The sequence below is a fragment of the Lipotes vexillifer genome, unplaced genomic scaffold (genome assembly GCF_000442215.2).
Source record: "Lipotes vexillifer unplaced genomic scaffold, Lipotes_vexillifer_v1.1 scaffold717, whole genome shotgun sequence".
Lineage (NCBI taxonomy): Eukaryota > Metazoa > Chordata > Mammalia > Artiodactyla > Lipotidae > Lipotes > Lipotes vexillifer.
In genome coordinates, this window is record NW_006798707.1 from 1,780,400 (window position 1) to 1,807,899 (window position 27,500).

At 39.2% G+C, this 27,500-nt stretch overlaps 1 protein-coding gene across 3 annotated transcripts in view; it reads left to right on the forward strand.

Moving 5' to 3' along the window:
- BABAM2 (BRISC and BRCA1 A complex member 2) overlaps positions 1-27,500 on the forward strand; it is a 441,510-nt gene that overhangs the window by 556 nt on the left and 413,454 nt on the right. For all 3 annotated transcript variants that reach the window (XM_007470862.1, XM_007470863.1, XM_007470864.1), the window contains exon 2: positions 3,564-3,715. In XM_007470862.1, the coding sequence (XP_007470924.1) occupies positions 3,588-3,715 (128 nt within the window). In that variant the 5' untranslated portion in view covers positions 3,564-3,587. The remainder of the gene's footprint in view (positions 1-3,563; positions 3,716-27,500) is intronic.

Consider the following 27,500-nt stretch of genomic DNA (forward strand, 5'->3'; position numbering starts at 1 on the left):
GAGCGTCCCCTTTTAGAGCGGGGTGGTCATTCTTTGGGTTCGAGCCGACTTGTTTTTCTTGAATGTTGCCCCTTGGAGAAATTGCTTCCCCAGTGTAACTTCCCTCGTGCGCTATATGACGTCGACGTGACGCAGCAGGACGCCACCCCTTTCCGTTCCATGACGTAAGCTGGGCACATGTTTCCGTGTTTGTCATTCCATCTTAATTGCAAGAAACTAGCGATGCTTTAGACGTCTTTGTATTCCCCAGACTACCCATCAAAGGACCTCATGTGACCCTATCTTGAGGCAGCAGACCCCTGTAAAAATTGTATTTCTGCATTTTCCTTCTGTATGTTATACGTCAAAATCAGGAAATAGAAAATGCACAACTAGCATTCAAGGGAGGCTGGCCACTGTAAAATTTTGACTATCTGGGATCTATTATTGTGCTTTGATGTGTAAAAGCTACTACTGGGGGGTGATCTCTCATCCGTGTCCCTGGCTCAAAAGCCAAAGAGCCATCATTTTTGGCTGTTTGGTGACCTCTGATTTTGGAGTCAGGTGTTTTTTTTTTTTTTCCTCAGAGAAGTCACAACAGCTACGTTTGAAACATTTTAATGCTGCATGAAATCTTGCACTGTCAAAAGATAGTATTATGGCTGTTCTGGAAACAAAGACAAATTCATTCCTTCAGGTGTCATTCTAAGGTCATGACAGTTGCTGAATTGGATGGGGTGTTGTCACCTGAAGTATAGTTTGGTTTCTGGAGCAGGTTTGTTCCCTTTAGCATTTGCCTAGTGAATCACTCAGGCCAGCTTCAGCAGTAGGCCAAGAATAGTCTAATTTGTTTCTAGTTGTCAAGCAACGATTAGTTAAAATTCATGACTTTTTGTTCATTTTACTAGATGTATGCGTTAAAAGAAACATAAATTCACTTTGATGCTTTTCTCTTTGGTGATTGAAGTTATGTTTATTTGAGAAGAAAATGAGTATAGTGGACTTTGAGAGAGATCTGAATTTGAATTCCGATCCTTCTGCTTGCTAGGTTTGTGACTTTGAACAAGTTACTTAGTCTTTCCGAGTATTAGTTTTCTTACCTGTGAAATGGGAACAATAATACTAATCAGAGAACAAGGTAGTTATTGGGAAGTAGATGAAATTACAGATAGAGATGTATAATATAGTGCTTGATACTCAGTAGATTTTCAGAATGTGTTGGTTCTGTTTCCCTTTTTTTTTTTTTTTCTTGCGTTATGCGGGCCTCTCACTGTTGTGGCCTCTCCCATTTGCGGAGCACAGGCTCCGGACGCGCAGGCTCAGCGGCCATGGCTCACGGGCCCAGCCGCTCCGCGGCATGTGGGATCCTCCCGAAACGGGGCACGAACCCGCGTCTCCTGCATCGGCAGGCGGACTCTCAAGCACTGCGCCACCAGGGAAGCCCTGTTTCCCTTTTTCATAGAAATGAGAGGTAAAATAATTATAGGTATTGTGGGGAAATACATGGAAGAGTACTTTTGTAATGTAGGTAAGGTCCTTTTGCTTTTTCCAAGATGAGTATTTCTGTTTTGCATATGATCTAGATAAGCATCCTTTCAAGAACTGTGACATCAGTGGGTAGAAATAAAAGTGGAAATGTTGCAGAATAGGAAAAAAATAGACTTCAGAGTGATAATATGGTCTAGTATACTATTCAAAGACAAATTATAAAAGTTATCCATATCATCTGTAAAATGGGAATTCTAATATATGCCTTACTGTCCAGAGTTGTGAAGGTCCACTGCACTAATGTATATGGAAGCTCTTTATAAGTGATAAAGTGTTATGAAAATGTACATGATTTTAATGACTGAATACAGTGCATTAGATGTTTATTCTTATTTTGTGATGAAATATTGGAATGGTGGAGGAAGATCATCTGTTAAGTGGTCGGAAGAGGAGGTCGTTTTATATTTGCAGAAAGGATGATTTGAGTACTAAAGTATAAAGCTTTTTCTGCTTCAGAGGTACTTCTGGGTGTCATCACTATGTAGGGTCACAGTGTTATTATTTTTTGAAAGGTCACTGCAGTCCTGCCCTTTATTACTACTCTGAAGTGATTAAAACAGGTACTAGTTTTCAGCGCTTAGCAGGGAGCTGTAAAGCCTCATATGGCATAATATATGAAAACTAGAACGAGAACATCATTTACCTGTAATTGTAACTTGCAGGAAATTAATTTGCTTTTGATGTGGGATTATCCTTTCAGATCGAGGAAGAAAATGATCATTTAAATTGACTTATTCACCTCTGAAAGTGGAGGCTTTCATTTAGAAATCTATTAAGAGGAATTCAGGCACTCCCTCCTCCAGCCCTATGGGTTTCCAAGTAATTTAGAGATGATTTACTGGTTTTACTTTTGTATTTTCAAGTCTAAGAACTTCTTAGTTCCTTAAAGTCAAAAACTTTTAGATCCATGTTAGTTTGTGTTGCTTAATATCTGGATAGGTGTGTGCTTTCATGATTTAATTGTTAAGTAGATTTTTGCCACATCTCAGATATGCTGTCTTCTACCAGATTTTTTGAGGGCATAATGTCTTCTCTTAATACCTAAATATTTCTCTAGCTTTTGTCTCCTTATTCACATAGTTATTAAAAGATGTTTGTTGGGTGCTTAGTGTGTGCCAGGTACTTTTGTTAAACACTAGGGATTCAAGATAGTTCTTCAGGGGAATTCCCTAATGGCGCAGTGGTTAAGAATCTTCCTGCCAATGCAGGGGACATGGGTTCAAGCCCTGGTCCAGGAAGATCCCACATGCTGCGGAGCAACTAAGCCCGTGCACCACAACTACAGAGCCTGCACTCTAGAGCCCATGCTCTGCAATAAACGAAGCCACTGCAGTGAGAATCCCGTGCACCGCAACAAAGGGTAGCCCCCTCTCCCCGCCACTAGAGAAAGCCCGTACGCAGCAACCAAGACCCAATGCAGCCTAAATAAATAAATAAATTTATTAAAAAAAAAAAAGACAGTTCTGCAGGGGAGAGATCACTAAGCAGGTAATTATAATACACTGTGGAGGGGAAGTAATTAAGAGAGGTATAGCAGAAGTAAATAATTTCTAGTAAGTAACAATTGCAAGTAGGATATGCTTCTTCTAGAATTTTACGTAGTTTTATCAATCACGTTCTTACTCTGTGGGGACACAGAGGGAGGGATTCCTAACCTAGTGGTGTGTGTGTTTTGTGTCATGCGGAAGAGGATTGTCAGTGAAGACTTCTTGAGGCTTCAACTAAAGTAGGACCTGCCAGTTATAAGATAAGTGGGACAGCTTTTAAGTACAGTGAGGCAACATAGAAATTGGCTTTGGAAAGGGGGAGGAAATTGGATTTCAGGGGTTGCTGCTGCTCCTGAAAAGTCTGTGTCCTGAGTAGGTGAGCAGTAGGGAGATAGGTTCTTCCAGGGGGTCATTGGAAGAGGCTGCTCTAAGACAGGAAATAAGGTATCATGCAAGAGATACTTCTGTGTGCTGTGCTAGTTTCCAGGAAGCTTGTTATATCTCATTCTGCTGGATATTCTGATCATCATTCTTTCCTTCTCCTTTCAGTGGTGATTTGCAAGTCAAGTTAAAATGTCTCCGGAAGTGGCCTTGAACCGAATTTCTCCAATGCTCTCCCCATTCATATCTAGCGTGGTCCGCAATGGGAAAGTGGGACTGGATGCTACAAACTGTTTGAGGATAACTGACTTGAAATCAGGGTATGTACCAGAACCAATCCAAGCTTTAGCTAATAGCAAACCTTTCTCACCAGGCTTGTAAAAATTGAACACCGCAGAAATTCATCAAGTCGTGACCTTATCAGGTGTTGACTGGTTTTGTCCAGTTCTTGACATTTTATGTTTCAAGTTGTTTTAGCTGTGCTGTGGGCCATTGCTTCATGATCAGAATGTTCTTTTTTTTTTTTAAAGGCATATCTCTTTGTTAACAGTGTGCCATGTGGTTTTTAGCGTGTGTGTTTTTCATCATTGACTTGTTTTCTTGCTGTGTCTTCTTCAATTCAGTATGCACTGTAAGAGTTGGGATTTGAGATTGTGAATCTGACATTATTTGATCGCCTCTCCTAATAGGAAACTTATAATAGTTAGCCAAAAATGAGTCATTTTTCACAACTGAGTTGAAACAGTAATATCTCAGGCTAGAAATGTTGCATTAAAATCCCAACTTTTTCCAAGGGGGAAAGTGGGGGGTGGGGAGTGGGATGAATTGGGAGATTGGGATTGACATATATATACTAATATGTATAAAATAGGTAACTGCTAAGAACCTGCTGTATAGCACGGGGAACTCCACTTCTCTGTACAGTAGAAACTAACACAACATTGTAAAACAACTATACCCCAATTAAAAAAAAAACAAACACAACTTTTTATTTTGAAATACATTTACTTAAAGAAAAGTTATGAAAATGCTACAGAAAATTAGCATCATTACATGCTGATAATTACTCTGTAAGCCTTATTTGAATTTTGCCAGTTTTCCCATTAATGTCCTTTTTTGGTCCAGGATCCAATCCAGGATACAAATTGCATTTACCTGTGACAGTTCCTGTCTTTCTTTGTCTTTCATGATTTTGAAGCTTTTAAAGGTAGCACTGGTCAGTTACTTTGTAAAATGTTGCTCAGTACAGGTTTGCCTTATGTCTTCCCTTTATTAGAGTGAGAAACACATTATTTTTCCACCCAAGAATACTACAGAATAGATGTTGAACCATTTTCAGTGCATCAAATCAGGGAGTACATGATGTTCATAAGTCTAGTTATTGGTATATTAACTTTGACCACTTGGTTAAGATTGTGTGTAGCAGGTTTCTCTACTGTAAAGTAGACTTTCCCTTTGTAATTCGTAAGTGTCTTGTGGAGTGACATTTTGAGACTGTGCAGATGTTCTGTTTCTCATCATACTTTTGTCCATTAATTTCAGCATCCATTAATTGTTCTTGCCTGCAATACTTGTTACTGTGGTTCTTGTATAAGGGTGATTTTTAATGTCCCTATTCCTCCCACATTTAGTAATTTGAATTCTGTAAAGAAGCACTGTTCCTTCCCACCTCCCCAATTATTTATTTATTCTGTTATTTATTTATGTCAGTATGAAATTTTAAGTATTTTTTTTATTCTTTTGGTTATACTATATTCATTTATTTTTTTGGCTCAACTGTTCTAGCCTTTGTCATTGAGAGCCCTGTCAAGTTGGCTTTTGAGCATATCCCCATCATTTTTTGAGCATTTTCTTGCTAGAAACATTACATTCTTGATTCTTTTAGCTTTTGTTTTTTAAGCTCTTTTGTTTTTGCCTTCTGCAAATCTTGCTATTTTCAGACTAAGCTGAAGACCTTGATATAAGGTAGTAAGTTAGAGAAGACTAGGTTGGTTGGACATTTTATTGGAATGGTAGGCTGCTTTTTAAAAGATCTGGTATTACCTTCAATTTAATTAATCAGCAGGCCTGGGGTTTCCTTTTGGGGTGATGAAAATGTTCTAAAATTAGTTAGTGGTGATGGTTACACAACTCTGTAAATATACCAAAAAATGACAGATTTATGCACCTATAAGGGTGAATTTTATAGTTTGTGAATTATATCTCATTAAAGTTGTCATTAAAAAAAAACACATCTGTGTACCAGGGATGTTTACTGGCTTGAGTGGCTAGGGCACGCAAAAAGGTCTTTTCTCTTTAGTTCGTCACAAACATTCTTTTCAGAGGTATTGAAGACATGAGAGGGGACTGATGGCCAGAGGACTGGGGACTGGTTTATGTAAGATGATATAAACATGTAAACCTGAACTTCCTACTCTTTTATTGGTATTCTGAGAGAACAGTTGGATTCATCAACATAAGGTCACTTTACTTTTTTGTAGACTCCCTTTTCGGTGCTTCCCAAATCCTGAATGTTTAGCTGAGTGTTTAAATGCAAATAGTGGATCTGATGATCAATTTGAAATGGATCCACTAAACCTGGCTGTGTCTGGACTAGCTCTGTGAAAAATATTTGAAACAGTGTTTAATGACGTGTAGTATTTATGGAATTTACTTTCTTTCGATTTAAAAAAAGAATAAAAATACCTCTACCTACATTAACGAAGCTGCTACACATAAAATGATGTGAAAAGCCTTACTAATATAGAGCATTATTGATGCCTTTTATGTAGTACTTGGCTGAAAGATTCATGAAGGTTCTTTCGAAGCTCATTAACAGTTCTTTCCTCAGTCCTTCCATCAACCAAAGTGTGAATTCCTCAAGTTTCTATAGCAAAACAATGGCAGAGTTAGAGAAGAAAATATTTTTCTTTTGATGTGTCACTTTTGGCATTTCCCTTTCTTTTAGATCAGCAGCACTCAGTTATGAGAATTGGGATTAACATTTGGAATTTCTGTTAACTCAAATGGCGCATACCCTGTAGGACACAGTGTACGCAGAAGGTATAAAATGAGGAGACTTGATTTTTAGAGGTCATAAGAACCAGCCTTGTTACTGTATATAGTTACTTGCCCTTGAAGAGATGAGGTACCAGAGTATCTATATTCTAGGTCTGACTCACAGAAGGAATAGACAGGCAAGAATCTATGCAAAGTAAGTTTTGTTTGTTTTTTTTTAATCGCAATTCATCTTTATTTCTCTTATGGCAACTAAATCTTTCTACCTTATCTAAGATTATGTGTGTTTCTAAACTCCGTTGCTAGGCTGTCAGTGTTAAGGCCAGGATTCTTGTTTAATTAATTAATTTTTTTATACTCTTTTTTTTTTTGCGGTATGCGGGCCTCTCACTGTTGTGGCCTCTCCCGTTGCGGAGCACAGGACGCGCAGGCTCAGTGGCCATGGCTCACGGGCCCAGCCGCTCCACGGCATGTGGGATCTTCCCGGACCGGGGCACGAACCCGTGTCCCCTGCATCGGCAGGCGGACTCTCAACCACTGTGCCACCAGAGAAGCCCTATACTCTTAAAAAAATTTTTTTTTAAATTTGTTTTTGGCTGCGTTGGGTCTTCATTGCTGCACATGAGCTTTCTCTAGTTGCGGCGATGGGGGGCTACTCTTCGTTGTGGTGCGTGGGCTTCTCATTGTGGTGGCTTCTCTTGTTGCGGAGCACAGGCTCTAGGAGCGCGGGCTTCAGTAGTTGTGGCACGCAGGCTCAGTAGTTGTGGCTCGCGGGCTCTAGAGCGCAGGCTCAGTAGTTGTGGCACACGGGCTTAGTTGCTTCATGGCATGTGCGATCTTCCTGGACCAGGGAGCGAACCTGTGTCCCCTGCATTGGCAGGCGGATTCTTAACTACTGCGCCACCAGGGAAGCCCTGCCCATCTTTTAAGTGGATTGTTTATATATTCTTTTATTGATCTTAAAATATTATTTACGTATTTTGGATACTAATCTTTTGGCAGTTACATATATTACAAATATCTGCATTTAGTCTGTGGCTTATGTTCTTAATTTGGTGCTACTGATGTCCAGAAGTTTTAATTTAATGAAGACAGATTCATCAATATTTTCCTTTTTAGATTTGTGCCCGTGTGTGTGTGTGTGTGTGTGTGTGTGTGTGTGTGTGTGTGTATTTGTAAGAGAGAGAAAGGGACCACTTCAGGAAATTCTGTCCTACACAAAAGTAATATATTTTTCTCTAAGAATTTTAAAGTTTTCCTTTTTTTTTTTGTGGTACGCGGGCCTCTCACTGTTGTGGCCTCTCCCGTTGCGGAGCACAGGCTCCGGGCACGCAGGCTTAGTGGCCATGGCTCACGGGCCCAGCCGCTCTGCAGCATGTGGGATCCTCCCGGACCGGGGCACGAACCCGTGTCCCCTGCGTCGGCAGGCGGACTCTCAACCACTGCGCCACCAGGGAAGCCCTAAAGTTTTCCTTTTATGGTCTTTAAATAGGAATTTATTTTTTCTGTAAAATACATTGTGAGATAGGAGTATAGTTTTTTCCCCCAATGGATAATTGGTTGTCCCAGCATCATTTATTGAAAAGGTCATCCTTTGCCTGTGGCTCTGCAATGCTACCTCTCTTATTAAGGCAAGTTTACATCACTCATGGATCTGTTTCTAGGCTTTCTGTCCTGATCAGTCAGCCTACTTGTCCTGTGCCAGTTCCCACTGTATTAAACATTACAACTTTATAGTATGTCATGATAGCTGGTAGAAAAATTTCTCCTCATCCATCTTATTCTAATACTTAAAACTTGTCTTGCTTAACCATATATCCTAAATATTTTTTGATAACCTCATGTATTTTATTATATATTTTTTTGGCCATGACACGTGGCATGTGGGATCTTAGTAACCTGACCAGGGATTGAACCCTGGGCCATGGCAGTGAAAGTGCTGAGTCCTAACCACTGGACCACCAGGGAAGTCTCAATAACTTCATTTAAATGGTTGCATACTGTTTTATTATGATGTACTGTAATTCTTTGAACAAGCCCCCTCTTTTTAACTCATGGAGGAAAGGAAATGAAGGGAAACTGACCTGGTGAGGGGCTAGTTGAGAATTGATGGTTAGAAAAGCTCTCTATGAGGAAATGACATTTAAAGGTGAATCATGAAAGATGAGGATAATTCAACGAAGAGCTGGGGAATTTGCTGTAGAAAGGGAATACCATGTTAAAAGGCAGGAGAAAGCTTCCCATGTTCAAGGATCTGCAAGGCCACTGTGGTTGGACTATAGGGAGGGAGTGTGAGAGGGAAATGAGATTCTAAAGATAGTCAGGGGCCAGATTATACAGAGCCCGGTGGGCCATATTTGGGAACTTGGATTTTATTCTGGGTAGAATGAGAAGCTATTGAAGGATTTTAAGCAGAGTGACATGATATTATTTATATTAAAAGAAAATCACTGGTTGTTATATGGAAAATGGCTTGTGCAGGATAAGGTAGACTAGTTAGCTGTCCATTACAATAGACCAGGTGAGAGATGGTGGAGTCTTGGAATATGGTGGTGGCAATGGAGATGGAAAGAAGTGAATGTATTTATAAGCTGTTTAGAAGGTAAAATGATGAGTATGTTAAATTTGGGTTTTGAGAGAGAATCAAGAAAGACTTCTTTGTTAGCTTGAGTGTGTGGGTAGGTAGATGGTCATGCCATCTGCTCACATGGGAAGGTGAGAAGATTGATGGAGGAACTGCTTTAATCTGGATTGATTGTTGTCTAGGTCTGCCAGGCAGCTCTCATTGTATCACTGTATCATTCCCTTTGCCTCTTTCCTGTGTTGAATCTCATGTCTTACTTTCTTGTTTTACCCTCTAGCTTTGTTGGAGCACGTACTCCAATAGCATCCCAAGAAAAGGAGAAGAGGAGGTTCATTTTTGAGTTCCTGAAAGTCTGAAAATATCTTTATTCTACTTTAAACTTGGTTGATAATTTGGGCAGGTGCAAAAGTGTAGGTTGCAAATTATCTTCCTTTTGAATTTTGGAGGCCTTGATCTGTAAGCTTGGGGACCCCCAACACATATTGTTGTTTTATGGATGCAGTATTTTCTTTTCTGTAGGATATTAACTGTAGTTTTTCTTTTTTTTTCAGTTGAGGTATAATTGACTAAATGTTTAAAAAATGTTTAAATATTTCTTCTATACCTTGCATTATCTCTGTTTTGCTCTCTGTCTTTCATGTTGGTGGCTTTCCTTAAACTGATGATTCTTGGCTATCCATGTCTGTTAAAGGCTGAAGTTATAAATTGTGAATTTGAAGATCTTTGAGCATAGGTGGGCTTGTCAACTACTGAGCCTCACTGCATTGTGATCAAGCAGTGTGGTGTTGTGATTTATATTTATCTCATATATATTTGGTCTTCATCCACAGTTCTAGGCTCATAGCTCCCCAAACCCTTGAAATTTTCTGAATGGCAAGAGCTGTGAAGTAATATTTGTTCTCTTGTCCTCAGTTCCTGAAAATGCTTGAGGGAAGGTGACATTTGGATCCCACCCAAGGGTGGGAGCTGGTTGCCAGGAGAACAAACCCTGTGCTTGGAGGATTGGAACTTTCAGTCCCACCCCTTGACCTTTGGGGAGGGAAGAGGGGCTAGAGGTTGAATCAATCACTAATGGCCAATGATTTAATCAATCATGCCTATGTAATAATGCAGCTGCCATAAAAACCCAGAAGTTCTGGCTGTTGATTCGATCCTTTAATGTCCCTTTATAGTGAGTCAGTAATCTAGTGAGTAAATGGGTTTTCCTGAGTTCTGTGAGCTGTCCTTGCAAATTAGTAGAACCTGAGGAGGGGGTGGTGGGAACCTCTGATTTATAGCCAGTGGGTCCCTGACATCTGAAGTGGAGGTGGTCTTATGGGACTGAGCCCTTTAACTGTGGAATCTGATTTTATCTCTGGATAGATAGTGTCAGAATTGAGTTGAATTGTCAGAAACCAGTAGGGTGAGAATTGTTGTTGTTATGGGGAAGCCTCCACACGTACATTGGAATTGGGTCCAGGAAGTGTTTTGCAGGCAGTAAAAAACCTGGCCTTTTTATTAGGTGATTGTCAGTTTCATTATCTGGAGGTCTTTTCTCTGGGGCTATAAAAAGTTAAAGTGCCTATATGGATGTATATATTCCTATGTGTCAGCAAAATTTCAGTTATTAGACCAAAGAGTATGTAAATTTTAAGGCTTTTGATGTATTTAATATATTGGTTTATTGTATTTATATGTAAGGATGTGTAAATGTACACATACTTGTTTTCAGAAATGTATTATCAATTATACTCCCACTAGTAGTATATGAGGATGCTAGTTCCTCTAGTTTTGATAATATCAGTATTATAAATTTTGTAATATTACTTGCTAATTCAATAGATGGAAATGGTATTTGCTCTTTTATTTTGCTTCATTTATTGGCATGTGTTTGCATGTCTGTGTGTGTGTGTGAAAATTACGAATTAATGACATTTGTCCATTTTTTTGGTGGGGTATTTGTCTTTTTCTTTGTAAACTTTTTATATATTAGGAAGATTAACCTTTTGTCACAGGTATTACAGATGGTTTTTCCTGAAGTTTTCAGTGTCATTCAATTAAATTAACTGATTCAATATGCAGAATATCTTAAATAGCATTCATTTTTGAGGCAGTAATAAATGTACAGCATACAAAAAATAAAAGATAAAAAAAAAGATACAAAAGGGTATTAAGCAGAAGATAAGTCTCCTGTCTATTCCTTTCTCCCAATTTTCTTCTCTGGAGGAAACTACTGCTTACCAGCTTCTTTTACTTCTTTTTAGAGGCGTTCTTTGTAGATGTAAGCCCTCTTTTTTTTTTATTTCTTTATATAAGCAATAGCTGTGGTAAATTATTACAGTAATGGCTCCTGATAAAGCCTGGCTATTTTTATTTATCTCTTCTCCTTTGAATATGATTTTGTCCTTCCTTTCATCAGCAGGTAGAGTCTGCTTCCTCACCCCTTGAATCTGGGCTGGCTTTGTGACTTGCTTTTACCAGTAGAGTGTGGTGAAAATGATGTTGTGTGGCTTCTTAGTCTAGGCCCTAAGAGGCCTTGTGTTCTGTTTCACTCTCGTGGAAGAGCCCCACAACCATGTTCAGGAGTCTCCTAGTCCAGTTTCCTTTAGAAAGAATGGCTCAGGTATCCCAGCTGTCCCAGCTGTGCTCAGCTCCACAGCCAACCCATCAGCTGAGTGCCGCTGAGTGGGTGAGCCAGGGAGAGACCAGCAGAACTGACTGGCCAACCCACAGATTGATGAGAAATAAAAATTGTTTTCTCAAGCCACTAAGTTTTGGGATGGCTTGTTATGTAGTAATAGATAACTGATATAGTAACATATTAAACATTCATATTAACTTGATATTTTGAAGATTATCTATTTCATATTAGTACTTATAGAGCTGCTGCCTCCTTTTTAATCTCTGCATGTATTCCAGTGTGTGAATGTACTATAATTTAATCAGTTATTATTGATAGTTGTTCAGTTTGTATCTATCTTTTGCTATAACATGGGGTTGTAAAGAATCTCCTTTTGTATTTATCTTTGATATGCCAAAACTTTTACTTTGTAAGTTGTCATCAAATCTATTTCCTTCACGGATTCTTTTAACATTTTGCACAATTAATGCCTTTTCTACTTTGAGACCGCCTATATTTTCTTCTGTAATAGTTTCATTTTTATTGAAAAGTAGTCAATCTGGAATTTATTTTGGTGTATAATACCCTGTAGGAATGGGATTTTATTACTTTTCTAAATAATTATCTAGTTATTCCAACACGGTTTATAAAATAAATCCTTTACTCAGTCACTATTTTGAAATGCCATCTTATATGCTAAATTCTTATATTTATGTCTGACCTTCTATTTCTTTTCAATGGTCTGTATTTGCCTTGTACAATTATATCGCTTTTCAATTATTATAGCTTTATAATATGTTCGAGTACTTGTGGTCTCACCTGCTGGGAGTTTGACATTGCATAAAACTTCTTTATTTATTTGGAGAGAATGGACATCTTTACAACAAGGGTCAGCAAACTTTCTGTAAAGGGTCAGATAGTAAATATTTTAGGTATTAAAATATTTACCATCTTACTGTTGGTGTTGCGGCTACTTAGCTGAGCCTTACTGTTTGTGTTGCAACTACTTAGCTTTGCCATTGTAGCACAAAATCTATGACGATACAAAAATGAATAAATGTGTTCTAACAAAATTTTATTTAAAAAAATAGGTAAGTGGCCCTTGGATCATAGTCTTACAATATTGAGTATTCCTGCTTTATAATATTGAGTATACATCTTTAGGAATATGGTCAATTTCTCTTATTCACATCCATTTTTGTGTATGTGAATAAAGGTTTGTGTTTTCTTTATTTTGTTCCTGCACATTTACTGTTAACTTCCTAGATGTTCATTCTTTGTCTGCTATCATATAGAAATTCTTAGTGGTTTATTGGCATATATGAAAGCCATTATAGAATTTAAAGTAGAATCAGGAGACATTGGAAAATTTAATAATTCAGTAATCTCTTATCAGAATACTTAAGAATACTTAAGAATTTGGAGGAAAGAAACATAGCCAGGACCAGAAGAGCTCAAGCAAGGCTGGGGAGAGGGGCTGGGTAGGCACAAGCCAGAAGTCGGGGTGGATGGGGCTGGAGCCCAGTGAGCCATCTTTAGAGGTGTTGGATCACAGCATGATATAATGGTGAGCATGTAGGTTTTTTCAGCCAATGAGGTCTGAGTTTGAATCCTGATTTTACTGCTTAGTAGCTTATGACCTTTGGCAAGTTACATACCCTTTCCGTGCTTTCTCTTAAATGGGGATGATATTAATAATTATCTTATTAAGTAGTTATGGGGGTGAGAAGCCTTGCGGAGCCCAAAATTGCTGCTTTGGCTTCCAGTGGGGTTGACATGAACACTGCCGGCTCGGCAAATGAAGCTCCTGAAATTCCGGACGACGTGGGATATTGGCTTCAGGGTGTCTGTCACTTCGCCACTGATAGGAATGATTTCTGGAAGAACTTGATCCTCAGTTTGGGACTTTTTGCTGCGGGAGTTTGGCTGGCCAGGAATTTGAGTGACATTAAACTAACGGCCCCTCAGCCTGGCGTGTAGCCAAAAAAGACACATGGAATCCCTGGGCTGTACTTGAACCTTCCAGAAACAGAGCCTCCAGTCTGTGACCATCATAAGACTTGCCCAGAGGGGCACCTTTCCTTCCCTGCCTGATTTCCTTTCTTCGCTGAGTCCACTCAGAACACCAATCACTGGTGAGCAGTCAGGCTTCAGCTAAAGTGTTGTTTTCTGTTCTGTAAAGTTCTGTACATAGTTCCTAAGTTTCTGCAGGGGATGATCTTTGCTCTTGTCCTGAGGAATAACCTAATGGTATTTGAACAAGTACTTGAACTAAAGACTGCACATAAAGACAAAATAAAAAGTAGTTATGGAGATGAAATGGAGTAGCTTATGTAAAGCACTTAGAATAGCTTTTGGTCATAGTGCTCAATAAATGGTAGCTTCTATTATATTATTATTATAACATTATGTATAATGTATATACAATATATTTTCATAGTTTATATGTATATTATATGTATTTGTTATTTCACTGTATTATTGTTGTTAGTTGGTAGAATCACATTGGCATTCCAGAATCAGGGACTCTATAAAGAATGAGTGTCTATGCAAGCGGTATAAAGGAGCTGTCTAATAAGACCCAGGCGAGCAGAACAAGGTAAGAGCTCACACATGGGGGCTTCCCTGGTCGTGCGGTGGTTAAGAATCCTCCTGCCAATGCAAGGGACACAGGTTCGAGCCCTGGTCCGGGAAGATCCCACATGCTGTCGAGCAACTAAGCCTGTGTGCCACAACTACTGAGCCTGCGCTCTACATCCCGCAAGCCACAACTACTGAGCCTGTGTGCCACAACTACTGAAGCCCGCGCACCTGGAGCCCGTGCTCTGCAATAAGAGAAGCCACCGCAGTGAGAAGCCCGTGCACCACAACGAAGAGTAGCCCTGCTCTCCGCAACTAGAGAAAGCCCTCGCAGTAACGGAGACCCAACGCAGCCAAAAAGATATAAAATTAAATCTTTAAAAAAAAAAAAAAAAAAGGAGCTCACACATATATTACAAAGGTCAGAAATCATAGAGCAGAAAAGGGCAGGAGAGTCAGAGACTTTTGTTTCCAGGGTAACTTTCTATCCTGTTCATTGCTTTTTGGAGATCTATGGAGACAGGAAAAAGTTAATGTGGCTAACTTAGACCCTGCAGGTGGATATAATTTGGCATATTTGATTAGGCTGAAGAATGAATGGGCGTGGAGATATCAACTTTTTTTTTTTTTCAGCAGATAGAACCTGACAGTTTTCAACAGTTATTAGAGATTGAACATTGTTTGTCTTGGGCAGAGACATGCAGCAGTTCTTAGCAGAGGGTTGAAGAAGGCTGCCTGGCAAGGCCTGGTAAGATGGTGTGCGGGCTCGATTAGGGAGCCCTGTTGGAAGGTGGAGAGCTAGTGAGGGCAGTGGTGGGTGGGGTTGTGGATATTTTGTACTTAGGATTTTCTGGGAAAAGTCAGCGTGGTGGTATTGGCCTTGGCTCAGTGAACCCTGCAGTCACTGGCCTTGGGAACTTTTGCTAGGATTCCACAGTGTTCACACAGAGCCTGGGGTGGTGAATGCTAGGATAGATCTGAGTCCGGAGTTTTAGATGTCAGTCTTGGGCTTTTCATGCCCTGCAGTGACTTAATTTCAGGGTGACTTCTCTTGGTATGGAAGTTGGGGAAGGGGAAGAGGTGAAGGGAAGTAGCCAGTCTAACGTGTAAAGGAAAGGGGTATAAGATTAATTTAGTCTGTTCCTAGCTCTACTTTGCATTATTAAAGAGAACAAAAAAAATCATTCCTACTGTTATCTTTTGTCCTCTCTATTCTGTGCAATTTTAAGGTAGTACTTTTTGACTCGTTTTTGTTTAATTAGAATGACAAATTTGCAAAATTCTTTAAGATTAAAGCGGGGCTCTTTTAATACATGTTGATAGGTACATAAATCTGTTTCAGGGCTCCAAATTAACTGTCCTGTGCCATCAGTCATATGTTAAAGGACTCCTTATGCGCATGTAACACAGCCCCCTTTTTAGCTTCCATGTTGCTTGAATAATCTTGCTTTTTGGTGCCATGGTCTTGAGAAATAATTTCGTAATTTTCCTTTCCAGGGCCACATTTCCTGAGTCATTTGGTTATCTTTCTAATGGCATGTTATGAAAGCTGTTTTTCCCATTGACCTTGCTTCTCTTGACTTTTTGAAAAACGTATCCTTTTTGTTTTCTGAAAAGGTTTCTATCTCAGCCTTTGCTCTTGCCAACTTATTGATAAGAGATCTGGAATCAAGTGGAAGTTTTGGGAAACATCTTGATATTCTACTGTTAAGTAGGTATAATGCCCTCAGAACAACTGCTTTTTTCATCTGTAGACTCCTAAGACTTTTTCAGTTAAAAAGCATTATTTAAAAATTTTTGTGGTTCGGTAAATTATTAACATGGAGGTTCAATTTCGGGCTTAGCACATACTTTGTTTTTAATGTGGTAAAATATACGTAACACAAATTTACCATTTTCACCATTTTTAAGTGTATAGTTCAGTGTCATTAAGTACATTCACAGTGTTGTGCAGCCATCACCACCATCCATCTCCACAACATTTTTAATCTTGCAAAACTGAAACTCCTTGCGCATTAAACAATAACCCCCATTCCTCCCTTCCCTCAGCCCTTGGCAATCACCATTTTATTTTTTGTCTATGAATCTTACTACCTTAAGTACCTCGTATAAGTGGAATTATACAGAATTTGTCTTTTTGTAACTGGCTTATTTCACTTAGCATAATATCTTCAAGTTTTATCCACATTGTAGCATGTGTCAAAATTGTCTTCATTTTTAAGGCTGAATAATATTCCATTGCATGTATATGCCACATTTTGTTTATCCATTCATCCATTGATGGACACTTAGCTTGCTTCCACCTTTTGGCTATTGTGAGTAATGCTGCTATAAACACGGGTGTGCAAACATCTTTCTGAGTCCGTTTTCAGTTCTTTTAGGAACATACTCAGAAGTGGAATTGCTGGATCATATGGTAATTTTACATTTAATTTTTTGAGATATCACCATACTGTTTTCCACAGTGGCTGCCCCATTTTACATTGCCACCAGCAATGCACAAGGGTTCTAATTTTTTCATATCCTCACCAACACATGTTGGTTTTTAATTTTTAAAAAAAATAATAGTCATCCTAATGAATATGAAGTGGTATCTCATTATGGTTTTGATTTGCATCTCCCTAAAGTTGTTGAGCATATTTTCATGTGCTTATTGGTCATTTGTGTATCTTCTTTGGAGACATGTCTATTCAAGTCCTTTGCCTATTTAAATTTTTTTGTTGATGTTTTCTAGTTGTAGGACTTCTTTATATATTCTGGATATCAAATTCCTTATCAGATATATGATTTGCGAATACGTTCTCCCATTCCATGGGTTGCCTTTTCACTCGGTTCACAGTATCCTTTGATGCACAGAGTTTTTACTTTTGATGAGATCTAGCTTATCTATTTTTTCTTTTGTTGCCTGTCCTTTTGGTGTCATGTCCAAGAAATTAGTGCTGAATCCAATGTCATAAAGCTTTCCCCCTATGTTTTCTTCTAAGAGCTTTATCATTTTAGCTCTTATGGTTATGTCTTTGATCCATTTTCAGTTTTTAATTAAAAATTTTGGGGTATGGTGTAAGATAAGGGTTCAACTTCACTTTTTTTTGCACATGGATATCCAGTTTTCCCAACACTATTTGTTGAAAAGACAATCTTTTTGCCATTACATGCTTTTGGTATTGTTGTTGAAAATCATTTGATCATATATGTGAGGGCTTATTTCTGGGCTCTGTATTCTATTCAGTTGGTCTATATGTCTGTCTTTATGCCAGTACCACACTCTTGAATACTGTAGCTTTGTATTAAGTTTTGAAGTTGGGAAGTATGAGACCTCCAACTTTGTTCTTCTTTTTTAGGATTGTGTTGGATATTAGGGAATCCCTTGAGCTTTCATTTGAATTTTAGGATGGCTTTTTCTATTTCTGCAAAAAATGTCTTTGAGGTTTTTTTTTTTTTTTTTTTTTTTTTTGCTGTATGCGGGCCTCTCACTGTTGTGGCCTCTCCCGTTGCGGAGCACAGGTTCCGGACGCGCGGGCTCAGCGGCCATGGCTCACGGGCCCAGCCGCTCCGCGGCATGTGGGATCTTCCCGGACCGGGGCACGAACCCGTGTCCCCTGCATCGGCAGGCGGACTCTCAACCACTGCGCCACCAGGCAAGCCCTCATTGAGCTTTTGATAGAGATTTCATTGACTCTGTAGATTGCTTTGGGTAATATCAACATTTTAACAGTCTTCAGTGAACACAGAATGTCTTTCCATTTGCCTGTGCCTTCTTTAATCTCTTTCAGCAATGTTCTGTAGTTTTGAGTGTCCAAGTCTTTTGCCTTCTTGGTTAAGTTTATTCCTAAGTATTTTATTCTTTTTGATTTGGTTGTAAATGGGATTGTTTTTGTAATTTCCATTCCAAATTGTTTATTGTTAATATATGGAACTGCCACTGAATTTTGTGTGTTAATTATGTATCCTGAAACTTTGGTGAATTTGTTTATTAGTTCTAAGGGTTTGTTTCTGGTGGAATCTTTAGCGTTTTCTGCGTGTAAGATCGTGTCATCTGTAAACAGAGGTACTTCTATTTCTTCTTTTTCGATATGGATGCCTTTTATATCTCTTTCTTGCCTAATTTCTCTTGTTAGGACTTCCGGTACTATTTTGAATAGAAGTGGTGAAAGCAGGCATCCTTGTCTTATTCCTGACCTTACAGAAAAGGCTATCAGTCTTTCACCATTGTTTATTTTTTTTCCTTCAATTTATGCTTTGATTCGAGCCTTTGGCTGAGAAGGCAAACTAAATTAAGTACTGTGAGGAAAGCTAGAACAGTGCTGAAATTGTGAACTTATTCTTGGACTGTAAATTCTTATGAAAATAGCTTCTGTAAAGGAGGCTGCCCCAAGATTTAAGCCAGAATAAGTAGCAGGGAGAGCATCCTCATAGTTTTAGAAGCAGCTGAGGTTCTGAAAACTCAGAGGCTTTTTCACCTTTTCAGTCTGTGCAAGCACATAGATTTATGTTCATACTGTATTTTTAGCCTTATAGTGTAAATGTATCTGAGTACATACTGCTCCGTGTAGGACTTAGGGAATGCAGTCAGAAAGAATAGAGGGAACCAACGTGTAGACACTTTGGGCTGCATACTAGTGGCTTTTAGTGGAATTCTGCCTATAAAATAATCACGATGATGGTAGCAGTAATAGTAGCTGCTACACCACATCGTGTCCTAGGCACATTAGCTGCACTGCCTTCTGCAACATCACTGCACAAGGTGTAGGTGTTGGCATCCTCTTGTTACAAGGACGGAAGCAGTCCTGAGTGGTCAAGGTGAGGGTCCCAAGCTGCTACATGGCAGAACCAGGATTTGATACTGAGTCTCTGATTGCTCAGTCCTTTTGCTTTCCCCTAAATTTGTTGTCTTTGTTTGGTTTTAGTTCTGATACCATATCTTAAGCTCCTTTAAGTATGGACCTTGATTCATTGTGGTACCAAGAAAGTGCTGGTCAGATAATAAATGAAGGTACTACATATATGTTCTTAGGTTGGTTAATTTGATCTCTGAGAAGCTGATATCACTTCTCTAGCCTGCCCCTCTCTTAGCTCTGTCTTTCTGTGCTTGCTTTTCTTTAAAGGCTGGAGAAGGCTGTGCTGAAATTGAGTCAGGCCTTTGTGTCATTAGCACCCCTCTAGAGGAAGTGGAGAGCTGTTTATCAATACAGCTGCTTCTCTACCCACAGGAGAAACCTCTTCATTGAGAATTAACGGCCCCCAAAATATTATTCCTTGTTATTGTTACTGTATTAGTGTGTAGACCAGGCTGACATTGGTTAACTCAAGCAACTCTGTATTGAGCAATAAGGACAATAATGTAATAAAGAGCTGTTATCATTAATAATGCTATCATTATGAGTGCTTTGAAAGATCCTATCACATTTGATCCTTATAATAATCCCTTAAGGCAGATGAGGTAACAGAGACTCAAATAAGTTAAGTGACTTGTTCAGGGTTGTCTAGTTAGACCATTCCATCAAAAGCAGGTCTCCCCTGTTTTTCTCCATTACGGGATCCAGCTTCTTGCCAATTTCAAGCATATACTGCCTCAAAGAAGGCAGGGGTCTCACCTGGCATCACAGCTGTGTCCTCAGTGCCTAGAGTAGGACACGGCACAGTAGAAGAACAATAAGTATAAAGCTGGGAATCTGGGTTTCCCTGGTGGTGCAGTGGTTGAGAGTCCGCCTGCCGATGCAGGGGATACGGGTTCGTGCCCCGGTCTGGGAGGATTCCACATGCCACGGAGCGGCTGGGCCCGTGAGCCATGGCCGCTGAGCCCGCGCGTCCGGAGCCTGCGCTCCGCAACAGGAGAGGCCACAACAGTGAGAGGTCCGCGTACCACAAAAAAAAAAAAAAAAAAAAAAAAAGGCTGGGAATCTGAGAGTAGATTTCGTGGTTCCAAGTTCAGGGCTATATCACAGCTGTCTCCTGGGGTCAAAAATGTCGTTAGAGGGCATCATGGATCAAAAAAGTGGTTAGTTGTTGCTACTGCTCCCTTCCCCTGGACATTAAAGGTCTAAACTCATTGATTTTAAAAAACTTTTTTTGAAGTACAGAATACATTCAGAAAAGTACACCTAATCATATATAACTCTGTGAATTTACACAAACTGAGCACGTTTGTGTAGTGAGCACCCGCACAACACGTTACCAGCTCCTCACGCATCCTCCTGGTGCTCTTCCTCCCCCATCACACGTGCAAGGATAACTACTGTCCTGCCTTCTGAAAGCATAGGTTAGTTTTGCCTTTTTTTTAAAAAAAAACTTCATGTAAGTAGAATTTATATTCCACAAAGTGCCGTTTGGTGTCTGGCTTCTTTTTTTCAACATTATGTTTGTGAGATTTTGTATTGTTGTGGATATATTGATTCTCCTGCTTGAGTAAGGAGTAGTCCATTATTTGAACACAGCAGTTTATCTCTTCAGCTGATGGAGGGCACTTGGGTAGCTCTTAGTGTTTGTCTTTCATGAATAGTGCTGATGTGAACATTCTCGTACATATCTTTCGGTGAATGTATATATACATGTTTGAATCCTTTGGATTTTAAATTAAGAACTATTCATTAAGTAAACATTTAAAAATTATTTCAGTTTCATATTGTATCTAAGTAAGGGAGAAGGTTATGGAGGGAAAAAAGAAGCGATGGAGGGAGGCAGAGGGACAGTACGGGGAGATAAAATTGGGACAGGAAAAGATTGTAGAGAAGAAAGGGTGAAGAAAACCAGAGGCAAGCATGCAGCCATTGAGAGGGACTCCTCAGCAAAGTGAGCTGCTGAAACAGAGTCCTGTCCCAATCAAGATTGGGACTTCTTGGACTTCAAGATATCATTACTTCTTGAAATGCACATGTCTCTTTAGCCTCATCAGCTCCTCTCAGAGGCTCTTTGGCCTCCAGTCCAGCCATTTTCCTCGATCTGCACTGTCAGCACCACCAACTGTTGTCTAACCAGTCTCTTCATAAGTGTTCCAGCTCTTCTCTAATCTGTTTTCTACCTAGCAGCCATTTATATTATTTTCAGGAAATCTAATAAATGTAAGTTAAAAATCAAAAGTAGATCTTGTGACTCATTCAGAGCTATTGAATGGCTTCCCTTTGCTCTTAGAATAAAATCTCCAGATGCTCAATGATTTGCCATGTGATTGGGCACCTCTCCCCTGTTCAGCCTTATATTGTGTTGCTTTCCCCGTCGTTTACTTCCCTAAAGGTTCACTGACCTTCTCTTTGTTACCAGAAGGCCCCAAGCCCTTTTCCAGTGGGGGCTTTTGCTCACCCTCTTCCTTTTCCTGGATCATTCTTTCTCCTCCTGTTATGAATTGTCTGATTTCTACAATGGTTCAGATTTAGGTTGAATGTAATTTTTTTCAGCGCTTCAGAGGGCTCTCCTAGCCCCCATCTAAATTAGAGTTCCTGGCTGTGTTCTCCTGTAACATCTTATTTTATTTTTAACTTTTTATTTTATATTGGAGTATAGTTGATCAACAATGTGGTGTTAGTCTCAGGTGTCCAGCAAAGTGATTCAGTGATACACATACCTGTATCTATTCTTTTTCAAATTCTTTTCCCATTTGGGTTGCTCCTGTAACGCCTTCTTTTAGCACTTCTGCCATTTGAAATTATGTTCACAGCTAATTATTTTTTTATTTTATTTTTTTTTGCGGTACGCAGAGCTCTCACTGTTGTGGCCTCTCCCGTTGTGGAGCACAGGCTCCGGACGCGCAGGCTCAGCAGCCACGGCTCACAGGCCCAGCCACTCCGCGGCATGTGGGATCTTCCCGGACCAGGGCACGAACCCGCATCCCCTGCATCGGCAGGCGGACTCTCAACCACTGCGCCACCAGGGAAGCCCCACAGCTGATTATTTATTTAATGCTGTGTCTTACGCCAGACTTTTAGTTCCATGAAGGCAGGCACCATGCCTGTTTTGTTCAGGACCTTATACCCTGTATGTGGCACAAAGTAGGCACTCAGTAAATACTTGTTGAAGCTCTAAGAAACTGTGCTGTGAGTGGAATGATCTCAGTGACCCACCACTGGGAAGTATTGTCTGTATTGCCAAAGGGCCACTAGAGGAGTGTTGATCAGGACTGAATGGCAAGTAGGTTAAGTGTCAATCTACAGTATAACAGGTATTGTATGACTGTATCTGTGTACACAAGTCTTCTATAGATGTATACATATGTATATCTAAATGTATGGAGGAAGGTTTGGAAGGATATTTAAAAACCTCAGTTCAGTGGTTAACTTGGGAGAGGGAAGGAGTATGAGCCGTGAAGGGATACTTGGTACTTTGATTTCTATATCATTATAATTTTTTTTTTATAGTGAAAGGTTTTTACTTGTGTAATTCATTTAAAAAAAGGTAGATCTGGCTTAAAAACAGTTTCTGCTGTCGGAGCCCAGTGGGATGAGACAGCATCAGGGGAAATTTTTATTAGTATTAGGAGAAAACACAGACATTGGGATAGAAGATTGAAGGAATGGACTTGAGGAAGAATGAAATTCAAAAGAGAGCATCTTTGTCACTTTGTGCCCTTCCTGGTGTAGGTTTATCATCAGGACTCTTTGTGTGAGTATATACTTTATATTGTAGGAACGACAGAACTTTCAATAGCATTCCTGGGAAAGAATATAAAATTTATTTTACTGTGAATTGGATAGTGGATACTGACCATGGCCAGCAGTGGATTCAGAGCTCTAAATAGACAATATCTATCTGTCTGTCTCCCTGTCTCCCTATCTATCATCTTTTTACCATAAAGAAATGGGCAATAGATGTATTTAGCATTTGTGAATAGTATAAAGCTCTTTTTCCATTGGCTCTTTTTTGCCCTCAGTAAATCTGTGAGAAATGTTTTTATAATCATCCCTTTAAAATTTTTTTTAAAACATGTGAGGACATAAGTCTCAGAGAGATTAAGTAACTCATTCAGGGTTACTTAGCTGATAAGTGGTGGAGAACAGGACTGGATCCCAGGTCTTCTCTACCAGATATTGTTTGTTTATTTTTCAAGAAAGCATTGGCCAGAAAAAGATAGGAATCACTTATTAATATAGTGTACTGTGAAACAGGTGTTTTGGCCATCTACATTTGTGAAACATCTTTAGATATGGTAGTAAGAAAACCCATTTACTGGATAGATTTCAGAAATTTCTTAGGCAGTTGAGACTAAAACTTAAACATCAGGAAGAGGTCAGTATTAGAAGTCATTCAGAAAAAGTAGCTGTCTAAAATAACAATATTCTCTAGGCAATAAGTTACTACAAATGAGCTGGCTCTCAGTGTTGTAGATAATTTGACAAGAGTTTGTAGATGTCTACAAATTAAAGACTAAACAATTTCATAGTTGGAACTGGGGCAGAAGTTAAACACATGTAGTTATTTTATTGTCTGTCACTGATTCATTCTTTGACCTAAATTCTCAGACTCCTTCATATTTTTTTTGCTTTTTTCCATTATTCAAGTTATTGAGCAGTTGGAAGCTTAAGTGATGTTGCAAATTTTAACTAAAAGTATGTAACTATTGGCATTCTGGAATAATTTCTTATAGCACAGCCCTGTGTATTTATTTAATTTTTCCTAAGAGTAGTATTGATTATATTTTTGGATAATAAAAATGTCTTTAGGAGTTGTTTGTTATTGGCAGGTTTTTATAAATACACTAGTCCCCCTTTATCCATGGGAGATATGTTCCAAGAACGTCCAGTGATGCTTGAAACCACAGATAGTATTGAGCTCCATATATACTTATGATAAAGTTTAATTTATAAATTAGGCACAGTAAGAGATTAACAGCAACAGTAATGAACTAGAACAATTATAACAATATACGGTAAAAAAGTTATGTGACTGTGGTCTCTCTTTCAAAATATCTTGTACTGTAAGTACCCTTTTTCTTCTTAAGATGATGGGAGATGGTCAAATGCCTACATGATTAAGTGAAGTGAGGTAAATGGTACAGGAATTGTGACTTAGTGTTAGGCTACTAATGACCTGATGGTTGGTCAGGAGGAGGACCATCTGCTTCAGGTGATCCTGGATCACTGAGCCCTGATGATGTCAGCAGTTGGATGTCAGGAACAGACTGTGACATGGCTGGGGATTCCTGATGGGACAGCCCGAGATCTCAGAAAGGGCATGAAACTTAAAACTTATGAGCTGTTTATTTCTGGAATTTCCCATGTAATATTTTCAGACTTCGACCGTTGGTAACTGAAATCTTGGAAAGGAAAACTGCATTTAAGGGGGGACTACTATATATTTATTATATCCATCTTTGTACATATTTGTGTAAGAAATAAAAGAATGTGTAATCAGAAGGGATTCTGGGGACCAAATAGTTCAAATGGAGAATTGAGAGTCCAGGTAGACTGGCAGAATTGCAGAGGTATCAGGTCTTTAATCATGAGTTCAGGACGCAGCAGGCCACTACTTTAGGTGTGGAGGCCTAGGATTTAGAGCTGAGCTATACTATCCTTAGACTTTCTAAACAATTATGACTTACTGCCACAGATTATGCCAGCAGTCATATTATAAGATTGGGTGACCCCTCCAAACTGGATCATCAAATTAGTTAATATCTTCTTCAAAGCAATGAATCCAAGAACACGTTGGAGCTGCATCTGGAAGCAAATAAAGTAGTGTTAGGAATTCTGAGCAGGCAGATAGATAATCCAGTGACAAATTGTAAGCAGTGGAGCTATATTGATATTATTGTCAACTTAGCAGGGCTATCAAAGGAACACTTGGCAGGGAGTAAATAGTGTTTGTTACTGTAGTGGGAAAACCAAAGGGAATAGAGATATTGGGGGACATCAAAGTAAAGCAGTTTATCTTTATGGTCAAGGACCTTCAGCATTTAAAGGATATTTAGATAACTGTTTCTCAAACTGTCTTTGGTGAAGGACTAGAGTTTTAAAAAAAGTCCAGTCTGTCACCAACTGATACTTTTCTAAAATATAATAAGAAAGAATTACTAGAAAAATGAAATATTTATATTAGATTCTTCTTTATATTAGATTCATCAAAATTAAAACTACTCTTATAAATTGCTCTAAAAGTTTCTAAATTCTTACTCTCAGTATCTGTGCTTGTATCATCGTGGATTAGTAATAGTTTATAGTCTAGTACTGGTCCATGGGCCCCACTTTGAGTGTCACTATTCAGAGGATTTCTACATTCTGACAGTCCCGGAGTTGGCCTTTTTGAGAATTCTGTCTGAGGGGTGAGACAGTGTAGTACGTTAGTGATAAGTAATTCCTAGCTACACATTGCATAATCTGAGACACTGGTTTCTTTTTCTTTTGAAACAAATACAGTAGAACAAATATGGTGGAAGGTTATAAGAATGAAGACTTCTCTCAAAACTTTCAGTTAGTTGGTTCAGTAAAAATTCAGACAGAGCATGATTACTTTGTTTATGTATACTACATATAGACCAAAGAAGCATGACTTTTGAGTAAGGAGAGAATGTTTACAATATAGTCTTTTTTGGGGGAAACTTCTTCCTGTGCATTTTAAAGATCAGACATTTTAGGACTTCCCTGGCTGCCCAGTGGTTAGGACTCTGCGCTTCCACTGCAGGGGGTGCGGGTTTGAGCCCTGGTGGGGGAACTAAGATCCCATATGCTGTGCGGCATGGCATCTCACCCCCACCAAAAAAAAAAAAAAAAAAAGATCAAACATTTTTTGCTATTTGCTTGTTAAAGCTATATATGGATTTATATTTTCTAAGTTGATAAACATCTTAACACTATGCCAGTGACTTGGGTGGCATTTCAGTTTTTCTGTCGAAGCTGATGATTTTTATTTACTGGGCTGGGCACATTAAGTCAATTTTTATTATATTGTTTTTTGTTAAAATGACAACATTTGCCATTTCAGGTTGTTTAATGTAGTTCATGGTAGAATTCATTTCTTTATAAAAACTTAATAAAGAACTGGTGTTGGCTTTTTAAGTCGTGTTATAGTATAACATTGTCTTCATCTAGTCTAGAGTTAACAGAATTTCAGGATCGGAAGGCATTAAACCCTAACAACCACCATGTGATATATTAGCCCCTTCTAACAACCACCATGTGATATATTAGCCCCTTCTAACAACCACCATGTGATATATTAGCCCCTTCTTAGCTTCCCTGCTAAGCGCCTGTCCAGGCTGTGCCTGAGTATCTCCAGTCCCAGGGAAACTCCGTGAGTCCCAAGGCCACTTACTGGGCAGCTGTGGTGTTAGAAAGTGCTTTTGTGTCACTTCTGCATCTTGACACATCGTGGAACAATCAGTCCTCCATGCGACAGTGCTTTACATAAATTAAGACAGCTGTCACGTTTTGTATTTTTCTCTTCTGCAGGCTGACACGTAGCCTTTGCTCATACCATGTGATTTGTGTCCTTTTACCATTCTTGTTGGCTTTTCTGAATGTGATCCAGTTAGTCTCTCTGCGTCTCAAAGTGTAATACCTAGAGCTGAATGACGTGTTTGAGGGATGGTCTTAACCAGTGTGGAATACAGTACTGTTATCTTCATTTTTCTGGACGTTATATTCTCTGAGGTTGTATTGGACAGAGCTTTGTGTTGCAAACCATTGGCAGGTTGTAACCCATTGGTGTGTTATAAAATCATTTTAGTGGGTCTCTATCCACATTAAAAAATATGAAAGAGGATAGAATTGAATAAAAAATATCAGTGCATTTCATGTAGTAGAGCTAAGTATTACAGAAAAACGTTGTTTCAATTTGTATATATAGACACATAGACACTCGTGTATACACACGTACCCGTATATGTACATATATACTCAGCGCATGTGTGTGTAGTGAGTGGTGGTACAAAGTGGTGATATATAAGCTTCTTACTGTGTTTCAGAAAGGTGTGAAAGCCTCTGGTCTAGACTAGAGGCTTCCCCTCCTTGCTTTTCTCTGATGGCTCCTGTTCTTTTCCGGCTCTGCCACCACTTACATCCTCCAGCTGATATTCTTCTCTTTGTTCCCCTGTGGGTCCTGCTGTGTAACATGAGGGGCATCCTGGGCTCCATTAGATTTGACTTGGGACCTGGGAAAATCATTTTACTGCTCTGATTCAATCTCTGCACGATGGGAACCCCTCTGATAATTTTTGTCTGTGGAATAAAGAAGGCATAGTAATGAGGTGAGGGGGTCAATTGAAGATTTTTTTTGCTTGTTTGCTTTAAATTCTGAAAATTATTACCCAAGCAAAATTAAGGCTTTAATGAATACAGTGTTTGAGGTAGACTTTCCTTCTCCATACTTCTGGTTTTGCAGTTTGTGCTTTTGAATACTCCTAACAGTAATTGCGTACTCT